The 17502-nt window shown below is 41.6% G+C and overlaps 1 protein-coding gene across 1 annotated transcript in view; it reads left to right on the top strand.

Annotated features, from left to right (window-relative positions):
* LOC311529056 (neural-cadherin-like) overlaps positions 1–17502 on the top strand; it is a gene marked incomplete at its 3' end in the record, with an annotated part of 107034 nt that overhangs the window by 56553 nt on the left and 32979 nt on the right. Inside the window, exons 11-17 of the mRNA XM_084644723.1 lie at positions 752–924; positions 3239–3406; positions 4268–4517; positions 4636–4763; positions 13584–13770; positions 14500–14643; positions 16896–17179. Coding sequence (XP_084500849.1) covers positions 752–924; positions 3239–3406; positions 4268–4517; positions 4636–4763; positions 13584–13770; positions 14500–14643; positions 16896–17179 — 1334 coding nt within the window. The remainder of the gene's footprint in view (positions 1–751; positions 925–3238; positions 3407–4267; positions 4518–4635; positions 4764–13583; positions 13771–14499; positions 14644–16895; positions 17180–17502) is intronic.

Below are 17502 nucleotides of genomic sequence, written 5' to 3'. Positions count from 1 at the left end.
CACCCTTTTGAGTTAATTGTCTTTCTGCCTGATTGACAATTCAAATGCAGTTTTTATTTGCAAATTTAGGAGGCCACTTTGAAAATTTAGTCCATAATTTTTTTCTGGTTTCATACAGCCAATTACGATACCATTTAAATATATGTACAGTATCATTCATTCATACATAATATGTATTCAATCACAATAAAAAAAAGTGTAGGAAGGTTTTAAAGAAAATCAACTGAGTTTCTCAGAAGAATAGAGTTCCAGACATCTTTGGTAGCACAAGTTAAAATGTGATCCCCAGCTCTTCCTTTTGTGGGGAAGGAGGGGGGTTCTCAGTGCCATGTATTTTTAAAATTATTAAAAGAAAACAAACCAAATTATCAAAGTTGATAACTGAGAGAAACGACAGTTAAGTAGTTTACTAATTGTTCCCCTAAGTCTAATCTCATGAATAGCAATCATCAATACTTCCCATGTTTTGATTTGATGTTCTCTAAACTAGTCGCATGATAAACAATTAGTTAACAATTCCATGTACTTAATTGTTGTTTCTCCCCATTATCAAATTTGATAATTTGATTTCCCCACAATCAATAGCAGCTCTTCAGAACACCCAATTTGATTCCTATGGTATAGCTACAAAGTGGATAAAGTGTAACTCTCATTTGTTTTTCCTTTAGTATTTTTTAATGTTTCTTAAAGAACTGCTCATATTGCTCCACTGAGTTAAGGGTTAGTTTCAAATCTGCTTTCCTTCTGCCAGATTTCCTGAGAGAAGACACAAAAATTGGGACTAGTTTTCTTCGTGTTGCAGCCCATGATGATGATTATGGTTCAAATGCTGCGATAACGTTCTCCATAGCAAATGAAGAACCAGCATATTTCCAAGTGAATCCTAGTACAGGATGGGTGTATGTCAACCAACCCATACCTCAGGTACAGTGCGCACTTCCCTGTGAGCCTGGCTAGCTCTGCAGCCTGGAGGGAATGGACAGGGTCAAGGCTATGTCCACACCTCCACCCTGACCCTCCTAATTTAGAGAACAGTAAGAATAAAATTATACCTGCGTTCTATACAGAGCTACAAATTTGTGGGAGAGGCGCCTGTGCCTTTCCTCTTCTTTGCTCACTCATGCAAGGGGTCTGAACTTCTTTTGTTGCTATTGTGAACTCCCTACTGTAATGTGCCTTATACACTCTGCGGTATATACTCAGTTGTCTCTCATGGATATTCCATCTGGAAGATGAAAGCACTGTGAACAAAATTTTCAAACCTGGATGCCTAAAATTTGGTACTTTAACCCATGTTTAAGCACCTAAATAAAAAGCCCTAACTCCTGTCAAAGTAAAAAAAAAAAGAAGAGGGTTTAGATGCCCAACTTTGAAAATATTGGCTATTTCTTTTAAATTTAACTGTTGTGAGACTGACACACAGAGTTTGGATGCTGGTACATTTCATTTATTTTTATTTTCTTATTGTTTCCGAGTGCCCCACAGGTCTCAATAGTAGAGCTGCATGGGCTAGGTGTGCCTCACAGGAACGCCAGAGATTTTTTTAGGACACATGCTTATGAAACATGCCAAGCAATTAGCTGGGGCAAGCAGCAGAACTTTCCTACCTCCTTGCATCTGGGTCCCATGGCTGAGTGGGAGCTGAGTTTACATCACTGTGAAATGCACATTAAAGGAGAACCTCTTCTTGATAATGTTTAAACTTCTTTTTGGGGAAGAAATGAATTGTGTTTTGAATGTATCAAATTGTACAGCACAACTTGGAATTACATGGTTGATCTTTTTCTAATGTACAGTGGGGGATTATTAGATTAATTAAGTCATTGCTGCCATTTGACTCTACTTTCTTGACAGGACTGTCAAGATATAATACTACCCAACGATTGTACGAACAGTCGTATCCTTTCTTTCTTTCTTTCTTTCTTTCTTTCTTTCTTTCTTTCTTTCTTTCTTTCTTTCTTTCTTTCTTTCTTTCTATGCAGTCTGTGGGCCAAATTATCCCTCTTCTGAGGCAGTAATGCTCTGGGCAGTGGGGAGACGGTGCAGCACCTGAGTGGTATTGCTGATCTGGTGGCATATGGGCAGTTCAGTATCTTGGTTCTAACATCACCTCACTTAGAGATGCTCCTTCTGGAGCCATTATTGCTGACAGCTGGGCAAATGGACCCCCTTGCACTCCCCAATATCTGCAGCCAATGGGGAAGGGCTCCTGTGTTGCAAAGCATACCTGTGTTAGAGAAGCCATAGTTTTTCCTTAGATGTTTTGACTATCTATTCAATTCACATAGTTCTGTGCTAATATGCCTAGCAAGATGACAATTATGTCCTGCTCAGTAGTAACTATCAGTAGGACTTCTGCCTCAAATTGTTTGTTTTATTTTTTAAAATGTAAATTGTTATAATAGTCTGACATCTTTAGTCTTTCTTGAAAGTAACTAAAATAGTTATAAGGGCTAGAAACGAATTTTTACTTTCCGGGTTAAGTAGCTCAGGTGTATAGATTATAGTCACAGCAGAACTCAAAGAAGGGGGAAAGTAGTGGTTTGATGAAGACTCCAGAGGACCAGGTCCTCACAGGATGTAAATCAGCATAGCTACATTGATTTACAACAGCAGAGGATATGGCCTTTCTCTTAAATGAATGAGTTCTGATAAGCATAGAGCTATTGCTGCTGTGGTTATGTCAAAAGAGGACTCTTACTGTGCATCAGTGGAAGATGAAAGAAATGGGGAACCAAACTGGTCCATTATGCCTCAGCGTGATGTCTGGTGGGTTGTAGATGTGAAAAGATGTTGATAATAGCTTTGCAAATATTTACATACACAGAAACGTGTGTGTGTGTATAAAAGTATATACTCAGTATGTACAGTTTTGTGCATGTACACACATGCTACAGTGCATTAACTATACAGGTACTGTGTGGATACCGTGTACTTGTATGGTGTTTTCTGCAAAGAAACAATTTTTTAAAAAGGCTCATTGTTCAATGAGTCTTATACTGTCGTACTAAGATTTCTAAGGCTTACATTTTTGAAGGGGAAATAATTAACAAACTTAGGGTGAACGGATGTCCCGTTTTCATAGGGACAGTCCCATTTTTGGGGACTTTTTCTTATATAGGCGCCTATTACCCCCCACCCCATCCCGTTTTTTCATAGTTGCTATCTGGTCACCCGAAACAAACTCAAACTCTGATCAGAAAACCCAGTAATGAAATAACATATTTTTTTCACTCAGAGATCATTTACAACTCAAGAGATTATTGCCACAGATGGAGGAAACAGGAGCAGTAAGGTTGAGCTAGCTGTAACAATTACCAGTGCAAAAAATCAGCCCCCACTGTGGGAAAGAGACAGTTATGAAGTTGTCATTCCAGAGAATACCACACGAGATACATCCATTGTGGTAAGTTGTTTTTATAGATTGTGCAATACCAGGAAATGCATCTTTGGTTAAAAATTGTTAATAGTTTTTATAATCCTAAAGAGTGAAATGTCTACTGATCTGCTGTCACTTTCATTTCTGAGAATGTTTAAAATAATGGACCAGTCCTTGCTCTCATTTATATCTATGACAGGTTTCAGAGTAGCAGCCATGTTAATCTGTATTCGCAAAAAGAAAAGGAGTACTTATTAATAAATTTGTTAGTCTCTAAGGTGCCACATGTACTCCTTTTTCTTTTATTTATATCTATGCAACCTCCACTTGACTTCCATAGATTTGGACAGATGTGAGAACAGAACTTATCTTAGTATTAGTAAATAAAAACTCCTATTTAAATGTTTATTTAAATATGAGATTCTGTCTCATCATGACTTTCTTAATTGCTCTTTTTTTTTAATTTTGTGATTTTATTAATAGGATTGTCAATATATATTCTTACATTGACAGTCTCATTCTGTTTGGTTGAACAGAACCAGAAACTAACACAACTTCGTCAAATAATTGTAAAATATGTTATATATGAAAAGTGATGAGATGTTCCCATTGTATAGGGCTTTGTCTTATACAGGCACTTATTACCCCTCACTCCTGCCCTGATTTTTTACACTTGCTATCTGGTCACCCTATATGTATAGCATAATATGTGGTGAGTGGTAATCTTTGATTGAAATTGACCTGACTGATAATACAGAGATATATTGAACAAGATTAGATTTTTACAGAGTTTTGAAGAATTTGGGGAGGAGGCTGCACATAAATAACTTGTATTAAAAAAATTCTGTCCCTACAAAACTGATTATTTGAACATTTTCAACTGCACAGACAATTAAAGCAACTTCTCCCCTGGGTGACCCTCGTGTGACCTATAATTTAGAAGATGGACTTGTTCCAGAGACCAACATGCCACTTCGTTTCTATCTGACTCCGAACAGAGAGGATGGTTCTGCTTCAATCCTAGTAGCTGAGCCATTAGATTATGAAACAACAAAGAGCTTTGTGCTGAAGGTTCGGGCCCAGAATGTCGCTGCAGTGCCTCTGGCAGCATTCACTACTGTCCATGTCAATGTAACAGGTATGTAACATGGTAACAGTCACACTATCGTACATTAGCCAAAAGACTTATTAAAAGTTGTATGAGTCTCACATACATTTAATTATAAATAATTAACTCTTCTTTTTGAATATTTTAGATGTCAATGACAATGTCCCTTTCTTTACTTCGTCAATATATGAAGCCTCAGTAATAGAGGGAGCTGATATTGGGACATTTGTTCTTCAAGTTTCTGCCACAGATCTAGACCTGGGTCAGAATGGCGAGGTAAGCAAAGAGTTGAAGAGTCCTAGATTATACCACTACTCTCAGAACAGCATTTGCCTTCCTATTAGGTATTAAGAAAGCTGGTGATGGCGAAGATTTTCAAAAGTCCCTAATAATTTTGGGCCTCCTCGAATTCTACATAAGAATCACCATACTGGGTCAGACCAAAGGTCCATCAAGCCCAGTATCCTGTCTTCTGACAGAGGCCAATGGTAGGTGCTCCAGAGGGAATGAACAGAACAGGTAATCATCAAGTGATCCATCCCCTATTGCCCATTCCCAGCTTCTGGCAAATAGAGGCTAGGGACATCATCCCTGCACTCCTGGCTAATAGCCATTGATGGACCTATCCTCAATGAATTTATCTAGTTCTTTTTTGAATCCTGTTATAGTCTTGGCCTTCACAATATCCTCTGGCAAGGAGTTCCACATGTTGACTGTGCATTATGTTAAAAAAAACTTCCTTTTGTTTGTTTTAAACCTGCTGCCTATTAATTTCATTTGGTGACCCCTAGTTCTTGTGTTATGGAAAGGAGTAAATAACACTTCCTTATTTACTTTCTCCACACTAGTCATGATTTTATAGACCGCTATCATATCCCCCCTTAGTTGTCTCTTTTCCAAGCTGGAAAGTCCCAGTCTTATTAATCACACCTCATTTGGAAGCCATTCCATACTCCTAATAATTTTTGTTGCCCTTTTCTGAACCTTGTCCAATTCTGATATATCTTTTTCGAGATGGGGCAACCACATCCATACGCAGCATTCAAGATGTGGGTGTACCATGGATTTATATAGAGTCAATATGATATTTTCTGTCTTTTTATCTATCCCTTTCTTAATGATTCCCAACATTCTGTTCACTTTTTTGACTGCTGCTGCACATTGAGTGGATGTTTTCAGAGAAAAATTTCACAATGACTCCAAGATCCTTTTCTTGAGTAGTAACAGCTAATTTAGACCCCATCATTTTATATGTACTTTATGGGATTATGTTTTCCAATGTGCATTACTTTGCATTTATCAACATTGAATTTCATCTTCCATTTTGTTGCCCAGTGACCCAGTTTTGTGAGATCCTTTTGTAGTTCTTCTCAGTCTGCCTGGGACTTAACTATCTTGAGTAGTTTTGTATCATCTGCAAATTTTGCCGCCTCACCGTTTACACCTTTTTCCATATCATTTATGAATATGTTGAATAGGACTGATCCCAGTACAGACCCCCTCGGGGACATCACTATTTACCTCTCTCCATTCTGAAAACTGACCATTTATTCCTACCTGTTGTTTCCTATCTTTTAACCAGTTACCAATCCATGAGAGGACCTTCCCTCTTATCCCATGACAGCTTACTTTGCTTAAGAGCCTTTGGTGAGGGACCTTGTCAAAGGCTTTCTGAAAATCTAAGTATACTATATCCACTGGATCCCCCTTGTCCACATGCTTGTTGACCCCCTCAAAGAATTCTAGTAGATTGGTGAGGCATGATTTCCCTTTACAAAAACCATGTTGACTCTTCCCCAACAAATTATGTTCATCTTTGTGTCTGACAATTTTGTTCTTTACTATAGTTTCAACCAGTGTGCCTGGTACTGAAGTCAGGCTTACTGGCCTGTAATTGCCAGGATCACCTTTGGAGCCCTTTTTAAAAATTGGTGTCCAAATTAGCTATCCTCCAGTCATTTGGTACAGAAGCTAATTTAAATGATAGGTTACAAACTACAGTTAGGGTATGTCTACACTACGAAATTAGGTCGAATTTATAGAAGTCGGTTTTTTTGAAATCGGTTTTATATATTCGAGTGTGTGTGTCCCCACAGAAAATGCTCTAAGTGCATTAAGTGCATTAACTCGGCGGAGCGCTTCCACAGTACCAAGGCAAGCGTTGACTTCCGGAGCGTTGCACTGTGGGTAGCTATCCCACAGTTCCCGCAGTCTCCGCTGCCCATTGGAATTCTGGGTTGATATCCCAATGCCTGATGGGGCTAAAACATTGTCGCGGGTGGTTCTGGGTACATATCGTCAGGCCCCCGTTCCCACCCTCCCTCCCCCCGTGAAAGCAAGGGCAGACAATCATTTCGCGCCTTTTTTCCTGAGTTACCTGTGCAGACGCCATACCACGGCAAGCATGGAGCCAGCTCAGGTAACCGTCACCCTATGTCTCCTGGGTGCTGGCAGACGCGGTACGGCTTTGCTGCACAGTAGCAGCAACCCATTGCCTTCTGGCAGCAGACGGTGCAATACGATTGGTAGTCGTCCTCGTCGTGTCCGAGGTGCTCCTGGCCACGTCGGCTGGGAGCGCCTGGGCAGACATGGGCGCAGGGACTAAATTTGGAGTGACTTGACCAGGTCATTCTCTTTAGTCCTGCAGTCCTATTGAACCGTCTTATGGTGAGCGGGCAGGCAATACGGACTGCTAGCAGTCGTACTGTACCATCTTCTGCCAGGCAGGCAAGAGATGAGGATTGCTAGCAGTCGTATTGTACCATCTTATGCCAGGCAGGCAAGAGATGAAGATGGCTAGCAGTCGTACTGTACCATCTTCTGCCAAGCAGCCATGAGATGTGGATGGCATGCAGTCCTTCTGCACCGTCTGCTGCCAGCCAAAGATGTAAAGGATAGATGGAGTGGGTCAGAACAAGAAATAGACCAGATTTGTTTTGTACTCATTTTCCTCCTCCCCTGTCTAGATCACACTGCAGTCAGTCACAGAGAAGGCGCAGCGAGGTTAATCTAGCCATGTATCAATCAGAGGCCAGGCTAACCTCCTTGTTCCAATAACAACGATAACTTTGGTGCACCATTTCTTATTGGAACCCTCCGTGCAGTCCTGCCTGAAATACTCCTTGATGTACAGGCACACCCTTTGTTGATATTAGCTCCCTGAAGCCAACCCTGTAAGCCGTGTCGTCAGTCACCCCTCCCTCCGTCAGAGCAACGGCAGACAATCGTTCCGCACCTTTTTTCTGTGCGGACGCCATACCAAGGCAAGCATGGAGGCCGCTGAGCTCATTTTGGCAATTAGGAGCACATCAACCACCACACGCATTATCCAGCAGTATATGCAGCACCAGAACATGGCAACGCGATACCGGGCGAGGAGGCGACGTCAGCGCGGTCCCGTGAGTGATCAGGACATGGACACAGATTTCTCTGAAAGCATGGGCCCTGCCAATGCATGCATCATGGTGCTAATGGGGCAGGTTCATGCTGTGGAACGCCGATTCTGGGCTCGGGAAACAAGCACAGACTGGTGGGACCGCATAGTGTTGCAGGTCTGGGACGATTCCCAGTGGCTGCGAAACTTTCGCATGCGTAAGGGCACTTTCATGGAACTTTGTGACTTGCTTTCGCCTGCCCTGAAGCGCATGAATACCAGGATGAGAGCAGCCCTCACAGTTGAGAAGCGAGTGGCGATAGCCCTGTGGAAGCTTGCAACGCCAGACAGCTACCGGTCAGTTGGGAATCAATTTGGAGTGGGCAAATCTACTGTGGGGGCTGCTGTGATGCAAGTAGCTCACGCAATCAAAGATCTGCTGATATCAAGGGTAGTGACCCTGGGAAATGTGCAGGTCATAGTGGATGGCTTTGCTGCAATGGGATTCCCTAACTGTGGTGGGGCTATAGACGGAACCCATATCCCTATCTTGGCACCGGAGCACCAAGCCGCCGAGTACATAAACCGCAAGGGGTACTTTTCAATAGTGCTGCAAGCTCTGGTGGATCACAAGGGACGTTTCACCAACATCAACGTGGGATGGCCGGGAAAGGTGCATGACGCTCGCATCTTCAGGAACTCTGGTCTGTTTCAAAAGCTGCAGGAAGGGACTTTATTCCCAGACCAGAAAATAACTGTTGGGGATGTTGAAATGCCTATATGTATCCTTGGGGACCCAGCCTACCCCTTAATGCCATGGCTCATGAAGCCGTACACAGGCAGCCTGGACAGTGGTCAGGAGCTGTTCAACTACAGGCTGAGCAAGTGCAGAATGGTGGTAGAATGTGCATTTGGACGTTTAAAGGCGCGCTGGCGCAGTTTACTGACTCGCTTAGACCTCAGCGAAACCAATATTCCCACTGTTATTACTGCTTGCTGTGTGCTCCACAATATCTGTGAGAGTAAGGGGGAGACGTTTATGGCGGGGTGGGAGGCTGAGGCAAATCGCCTAGCTGCTGGTTACGCGCAGCCAGACACCAGGGCGGTTAGAAGAGCACAGGAGGGCGCGGTACGCATCAGAGAAGCTTTGAAAACCAGTTTCATGACTGGCCAGGCTACGCTGTGAAAGTTCTGTTTGTTTCTCCTTGATGAAACCCCCCACCCCTTGGTTCACTCTACTTCCCTGTAAGCTAACCACCCTCCCCACCTCCCTTTAATCACCGCTTGCAGAGGCAATAAAGTCATTGCTGCTTCACAGTCATGCATTCGTTATTCATTCATCACACAAATAGGGAGATGACTACCAAGGTATCCCAGGAGGGGTGGTGGAGGAGGGAAGGAAAATGCCACACAGCACTTTAAGCACAGCACTTTAAAAGTTTACAACTTTAAAATTTATTGAATGACAGCCTTCTTTTTTTTGGGCAATCCTCTGTGGTGGAGTGGCTGGTTGGCCGGAGGCCCTCCCACCGCGTTCTTGGGCGTCTGGGTGTGGAGGCTATGGAACTTGGGGAGGAGGGCGGTTGGTTACAGAGGGGCAGCAGTGGCAGTCTGTGCTCCAGCTGCCTTTGCTGCAGCTCAACCATACACTGGAGCATTCTGGTTTGGTGCTGCAGCAGCCTCAGCATTGAATCCTGCCTCCTCTCATCACGCTGCCGCCACATTTGAGCTTCAGCCCTGTCTTCAGCCCGCCACTTACTCTCTTCAGCCCGCCACTTACTCTCTTCAGCCCTCCACCTCTCCTCCCGGTCATTTTGTGCTTTCCTGCACTCTGACATTATTTGCCTCCACGCATTCGTCTGTGCTCTGTCAGTGTGGGAGGACAGCATGAGCTCGGAGAACATTTCATCGCGAGTGCATTTTTTTTTTCTTTCTAAGCTTCACTAGCCTCTGGGAAGGAGAAGATCCTGTGATCATTGAAACACATGCAGCTGGTGGAGAAAAAAAAAGGGACAGCGGTATTTAAAAAGACACATTTTATAAAACAGTCGCTACACTCTTTCAGGGTAAACCTTGCTGTTAACATTACATACATAGCACATGTGCTTTCGTTACGAGGTCGCATTTTGCCTCCTCCCACCGCGTGACTACCCCCTCAACCTTCCCCCCTCCCTGTGGCTAACAGCGGCGAACATTTTCTGTTCAGCCACAGGCAAACAGCCCAGCAGGAATGGGCTATACTGAGTGTCCCTGAAGAAAAGCACCCTATTTCAACCAGGTGACCATGAATTATATCTCACTCTCCTGAGGATAACACAGAGAGATAAAGAACGGATTTTGGTTGAATGCCAGCAAACATACACTGCAATGCTTTGTTCTACAGTGATTCCCGAGTATGTGTTACTGGCCTGGAGTGATAAAGTGTCCTACCATGAAGGACGAAATAAGGCTGCCCTCCCCAGAAACCTTTTGCAAAGGCTTTAGGACTACATCTAGGAGAACCGCAAATGCCAGGGCAAAGTAATCCTTTCACATGCTTGCTTTTAAACCATGTATAGTATTTTAAAAGGTACACTCACCAGAGGTCCCTTCTCCGCCTGCTGGGTCCAGGAGGCAGCCTTGGGTGGGTTCGGGGGGTACTGGCTCCAGGTCTAGGGTGAGAAACAGTTCCTGGCTGTCGGGAAAACCAGTTTCTCCGCTTGCTTGCTGTGAGCTATCTACAACCTCCTCCTCCTCCTCATCTTCTTCGTCCCCAAAACCTGCTTCCGTATTGCCTCCATCTCCATTGAAGGAGTCAGACAACACGGCTGGGGTAGTGGTGGCTGAACCCCCTAAAATGGCATGCAGCTCATCATAGAAGCGGCATGTTTGGGGCTCTGACCCAGAGCAGCTGTTCGCCTCTCTGGTTTTCTGGTAGGCTTGCCTCAGCTCCTTCAGTTTCACGCGGCACTGCTTCGGGTCCCTGTTATGGCCTCTGTCCTTCATGCCCTGGGAGATTTTCACAAAGGTTTTGGCATTTCGAAAACTGGAACGGAGTTCTGATAGCACGGATTCCTCTCCCCAAACAGCGATCAGATCCCGTACCTCCCGTTCGGTCCATGCTGGAGCTCTTTTGCGATTCTGGGACTCCATCATGGTCACCTGTGCTGATGAGCTCTGCATGGTCACCTGCAGCTTGCCACGCTGGCCAAACAGGAAATGAGATTCAAAAGTTTGTGGTTCTTTTCCTGTCTACCTGGCCAGTGCATCTGAGTTGAGAGTGCTGTCCAGAGCGGTCAGAATGGAGCACTCTGGGATAGCTCCCGGAGGCCAATACCATCGAATTGTGTCCACAGTACCCCAAATTCGAGCTGGGAACGTCGATTTAAGCGCTAATCCACTTGTCAGGGGTGGAGTAAGGAAATCGATTTTAAGAGCCCTTTAAGTCGAAATAAAGGGCTTCACTGTGTGGACGGGTGCAGGTTTAAATCGATTTAACGTTGCTAAATTCGACCTAAAGTCCTAGTGTAGACCAGGGCTTAGTAGTTCTGCAATTTCACATTTGAGTTCCTTCAGAACTCTTGGGTGAATAATGTCTGGTCCTGACTTATTATGGTGACTTACTACTGTTTAGTGTATCAATTTGTTCCAAAACCTCCTCTTCTAATGACACCTCAATCTGGGACAGTTCCTCAGATTTGTCACTTAAAAAGAATGGCTCAGATTTGGGAATTTCCCTCACATCCTCAGCTGTGAAGACTGATGCAAAGAATTAATTTAGTTTCTCCACAATGGCCTTATCGTCCTTGAGTGCTCCTTTAGCATCTCGATTGTCCAGTGGCCCCCCTGGTTGTGTAGCAGGCTTCCTGCTTCTGATGTATTTAAAAAAAAAATTGCTGTTACTTTTTGAGTCTTTGGCTAACTGTTCTTCAAATTCTTTTTTTGGCCTTCCTAATTATATATTTACAGTTCATTTGCCAGAGTTTATCCTCCTTTCTATTTTCCTCACTAGGATTTAACTTTCTACTTTTTAAAGGATGCCTTTTTGTCTCTCACTGCTTCTTTTACTTTGTTGTTTAGCCATGGTGGCACTTTTTTTGTTATCTTACTATGTTTTTTTTAATTTTAGGTATACATTTAAGTTGAGCCTCTATTACGGTGTCTTTAAAAAGTTTCCATTCAGCTTGCAGGGATTTCACTTTTGGCACTGTACCTTTTAATTTCTGTTTAACTAACCACCTCATTTTTGTGTAGTTCCCCTTTCTGAAATTAAATACTACAGTGTTGGGCTGCTGTGGTGTTAAATTTAAGTATATTATGGTCACTATTACCAAGCGGTCCAGCTATATTCATCTCTTGGACCAGATCCTGTGCTGCACTTAGGACTAAATCAAGAATTGCCCCTCCTCTGGTGGGTGTCAAGAAACTTTGTTTCTGCATCCCATCCTGAGGTGACATGCACCCAGCCAATATGGGGATAGTTGAAATCCCCATTATTGTTAAGTTTTTTACTTTTGTAGCCTCTCTAATCTCCCTGAGCATTTCACTATCACCATCCTGGTCAGGTGGTCGGTAATATATCCCTACTGCTATATTTTTATTATTAGAGCATGGAATTACTATCCACAGAGATTCTGTGGTACAGTTTGTTTCATTTAAGATTTTTACTTCATTTGATTCTGTGCCCTCTTTCACATACAGTACCACTCCCCCAGCAGCACGACCTATTCTGTCCTGATACATTTTGTACCCCGATATTACATGTCCCATTGGTTATCCTCATTCCACCAAGTTTCTGTGATGCCTATTATATCAATATCCTCATTTAATACGAGGCACTCTAGTTCACCCATTTTATTATTTAGACTTCTAGCATTTCTATATAAGCACTTTAAAAAACTTGTCACTTTTTAGCTGTCTGCCATTACATGATGTAATTGAATGGGACTCTTTTTCATGTGACAGTTTCTCATCAAATCCTACCTGTATTTTATCATCTTCCCTTCTCTCCTCTTTACTAGGACACAGAGAATCTCCATTAATAGATCCTCCCCTAAAGGATGCCTCTGTCCGAACCACGTGCTCAGTGTGAGATGCTTGAAAGGGGCCTGATTTTCAGAAAGCGTTGAGAAAATCAGCCACGTCTTTAGTGTCTCAAATTGAGCATCCAAGAAATAAAGTATCCAAAAATCCGTTGTCACTTTTGAAAATCTTGGCTTGTCCTTACAGACAAATGTTGCGCTTGGGTACCCACCAGTCAGTCAAACCCACCCATGCGTATAATGCATATCAGAATTTGGCCCATAATTTTGAATATGTTCTTAAAATTCGAATTTGCTTATGCTTTTGCTTATTTTTATTTCTTTATTTTTGTGTGTGTTACAGTAGCATCTAGAGGCTCCAGCTGAGGTTGGGGCTCATTGTACAAAGCACTTTACAAATCTGTAGTAAGAGACAATGCCTGTGCCAAAGAACTTCCAATCTAGATAGACAAGACAGATAAAGGACAGGAGAAAATAAGTATGATTATCTCCATTTTACTTATAGGCACAAGGAAGTTAAGTGATTTGCTCATGATTACACAGGGAGTCTGTAACAGAATTGGGAATTGTACCCAGATGTCTTGAGTCCTGGCCTACTGCTTTATCTACAAGACCATTTGTTCTTTCTTGAATAATTGTTCACTTGTGAGCTATCCAACAGAATGGAAGTATGGCATAATCATCTTCTTTTTAACCTTTCAGATCACTTACTTTCTGTTACATGACCGTAGTGGGGACTATACATGTTTTCGCTTAGACTCACAGACAGGGTCCATATACAGTACCTCAGTATTTGACAGAGAGAAGAAGGGGTCATATCTCTTGGAAGTAAAGTCGATAGATGGTTTTGAATCTGCTCGACCTGGAAAATATGGGCGGCCAAACTCTGGTAAGAAATGAACCAGTGTATCAAGTGTGATTTTAGCTCTCTTCCTGTAAAAGAAAACCCTTTAATCAAGTTTTAAATTGTAATTTATTTTTATCCAAGCTCACTTGTAAAAGGGTTTTTTTTATTGTTTCTCTGTGTGTCAGTTGTCTCAGAACTGGAAGAAATATTTAATATGATGACCAGGCAAGTTTTCAGTTCTGAAACTAAAGAAAATTATCACCTTAGAGTTGATGGATTTTAGAGAGTAATTCCTAACTAGCAAAACCATACCTACTACTTTTACATGGGATGCAAGCCTAGTCTGGGTAATGGCGGGGCTTCTCAAAGCATTGTGTGCTGCACTGCACTGAGTCTGGGCCAGTAATGAAATGCTGAACCGAAAAGCTCAAGATTTAAAAGAAATCACATTGGTTGTGTTTAAACAAAGTGTTAAAACTGGGCTTTTGTGGCTTCAGGACAAAAAGTTATGACTTAAAACTGTACAATTGCCATATTAGGCATCAATTATTCACATGTTATCTGTTTAAACAAATTGGATGTGACATTCATTTGATATCCAAGTGCTTTTGAGTAATGTTGGTATATAAATTGTCCATAACCCTAAGGGTTTGTTTCTGTATTGTCTGCATATTCGTCTTCATTTAATGTGCAGCTAGACAGTTTAAGGAATTGTAGCTGACAGAAGTGGCACAGCTGAGTATTTTAATCTCTTGTTTCTTGTGTCTCTAGACACAGCCTACGTGCGCATTTTTATCAGCGACGTGAATGATAACAAACCTGTCTTCAGTCAGAGTGTCTATGAAGTTAATGTGGATGAAGACCAGGATGTGGGTTCTACTGTCATTACAGTCAGTGCTAATGATGAAGATGAAGGTAAAGTACTGGAATTCCCCATAGCTGCATCTAAAATATTAATGAGTTAATTTCAGCACACTAAGACATATTTAGTGGTGTTAGGAGGGAAAATGTCTCTACATTTTAAAACTTCTTTATGTCTAAACTCACAGGGCATGAACATTACTTCATAATGGGACTGTGAGGCATCAGCTAAATAACTCTATTATGTGAGGTAATACATTAACATGGGATGTTGGTGAATAACTTCTGTGCCAGCATACACAAATTTGGTATAGATCATACCCTTTTTAAAAAGAAAGGTGGTGATAAAAATATTTTCCCAGTTAACTAGAATGATTCAGATTGAATCTCAATGAAATTAATGTGTTCTCTTTGTATTGACAGTATATCTGTTGTATTGTCTCTTGTTTGGCACACTGAGGAATAGTGTTGTCTTACATGAAATTTGACTTAATAAATGGTTTGGAGACAAAGAAATGTAGGGATCGATCATCATGAACGGTCAAGAGTTTCGAAACAATTATTGTAGAGACAAGCAAATTTGTCACATAATCAGACCCTTTTCGTGTATATATTTTATGTATTGCCATGTGTTAGGAAACCACCCATCCTACTGACTACTAAATTAGAATAAATGTGGTATTCCTCTGATCTCCAGTGTAGATTCTGTTTGCTGTGGGCATGATTTTCTGTGTGGCAAGTGGTGAATGGGATGGCTCTTAGAGTCTGTGCTTTGGTAGTAGGAGAGGAGGAGTTTGTTGGTGTAAAGGAAAGAACAGAAGTTTCACAAGACTCGACACAGACTGGAATAGTATATTTTTTATCAGTTTTGGGGATTGTGTGACACATAAGTACAGCTATTAATATGGCTATCGCTAGTAGGTTATTTCAGTAGGCTTAGTTGTACTATGATTTTACCTGATTGACTGATGCAAAGGTATTGATATGAGGCCAGATTTTCAGGACTGGCCATTTGGCAGTCAAAATCTGAAGAGGGCTGTAAAGGTGGTTTGCAGCTACCTTTCTGGATCGCTGATCATTATGCTGCTGAGCACTGTTTCTGTCCTTAATCCCAATTTCAGAAAAATATCCGTATTCAGAAATGCAGTTAAACATGTACCTAAATCCCATGGAAGAAACTGCCTGAAGTTGAGCAACTGATCTCCTGAACAAGGATGAATTTTAGCACATGCTTAAGTGCTTTCTAAAATTGGAGGCTAATCCAAGTTGCACTAGTTTTTACTGCCTCAAGGGTCTATTCTGACAGTAGAAGGTCTCTGAAATGCACGGGCACACTGGCCACATTCACCTATACTAAGGGCTGCAAGGGAGCAAGGGCAAAGCTAGCTATGCTGTACCTATGCCACTGGATGATTCCCTGACACAAGGGAAGCTCCTTAGCTGGCCATGTGCGTTGAGTTGAAGTCTGCTTCGTGGTGGTGGAGAAGCTGCCTTAGGAGGACTACGGATCTGGCCCTTTGTCTCTGGCCTCTCAGCCAAGTTAAGTAATTGAAATTGCAGGTGTGAAGTGGGGAGGGAGTAGAGTGACAAGAAAATTGGAGGCAAGAAGGGGGGAACCAGAATGAAAAGGTAAAATATCTTTATTTGGACTAATCCAAGAGCCCCTATTGTGTCTGAAATTCTATAGCCTCTGTTACGTAGGAAGTAAGCCTGAATGATCATAGTCATCCCTTCTGGCCTTAAAATCTGTGGCTCTATGAACTGTGAAGCTGAGTTTGGAATAAGAACTACTTCATGAGATGTTTCTGTAATTTTATAATGCTAATTTATTGTTATAAACAGGTTACCATTTACTATAGTTGCCATGAGTTGTACACTTGGTCAGTCTTACTGGCCTTCCTATACCCAACATGGGGTACTAAGTGAGGGCAAAATTTAGTCCACTGAAATTAGTTCAAGAGACATTTTGTTCCATGGAAACTTATCATAGATATTAGACTTATTGTGACCTGGAAATAGAAAAATGCTTGTAAATATTTTTACTTGGCTATGCATTTTAAAAGACCACCTAACTATAGTACTATATACTGACTCTCTTGTTATAGTTAATCACGTGAAACTTTTGAAATGAGATAGGACATTGTGGGTGGATTTTAATCAGGATAAGAACTGATTGGTGTGATTAATATAGAACACAATTAATAATGATCAATAATGTGATCCAGTAGAAGAGGTACAAAGTAAATGTATATTTCAATACCCTCAAATGATACGTATCTTATTTAATATTCTTTGGGTACTGGCAGGAGCAAATGCTAAATTAAGGTACCAGATCACAGCTGGAAACACTGGTGGAGTACTTGACATTGAACCAGAAACAGGAGCCATCTTTATTGCTCAGCCCCTGGATTATGAAGAAGCGAAAATGTATGAACTTCACTTGTTGGCCTCTGATGGTAAATGGGAAGATTATGCAATTATCATAATCAATGTTGTGAATAAAAATGATGAGGCTCCAGTTTTCTCTATCAATGAATACTATGGAAGTGTGATTGAAGAACTGGATGGATTACCCATCTTTATACTTCAGGTACTATATGGAGTTCTAGATGTTAGTCATATTTCAATAGAAGAATAGTCCAGTATTGTTGTAATATGTCAGTGAAACCAAGTTTTGCGAAGAAAATGTATTTCATCAGTGGAGAGAGAAAAGCATGTAGGGTTTTTTTTGTGTGTGTGTGTGAAGAAAATGATTGTGGCACTAATATTGAACAAGCATGGATGATCTTTTGTAACCCTAAGAACTATTGCTTATGCCAAATAATTAACTTTGTAATCTACTAGCTTTTTTATATTCTGTAGTTCAATTATTACTATAAAAATAAGAAAGAAAACATAGATAATTATACTGCT

The sequence above is a fragment of the Lepidochelys olivacea genome (genome assembly GCF_965140295.1).
Source record: "Lepidochelys olivacea isolate rLepOli2 genome assembly, chromosome: 12".
Lineage (NCBI taxonomy): Eukaryota > Metazoa > Chordata > Testudines > Cheloniidae > Lepidochelys > Lepidochelys olivacea.
This window is presented reverse-complemented; position numbering and strand designations above follow the sequence as displayed.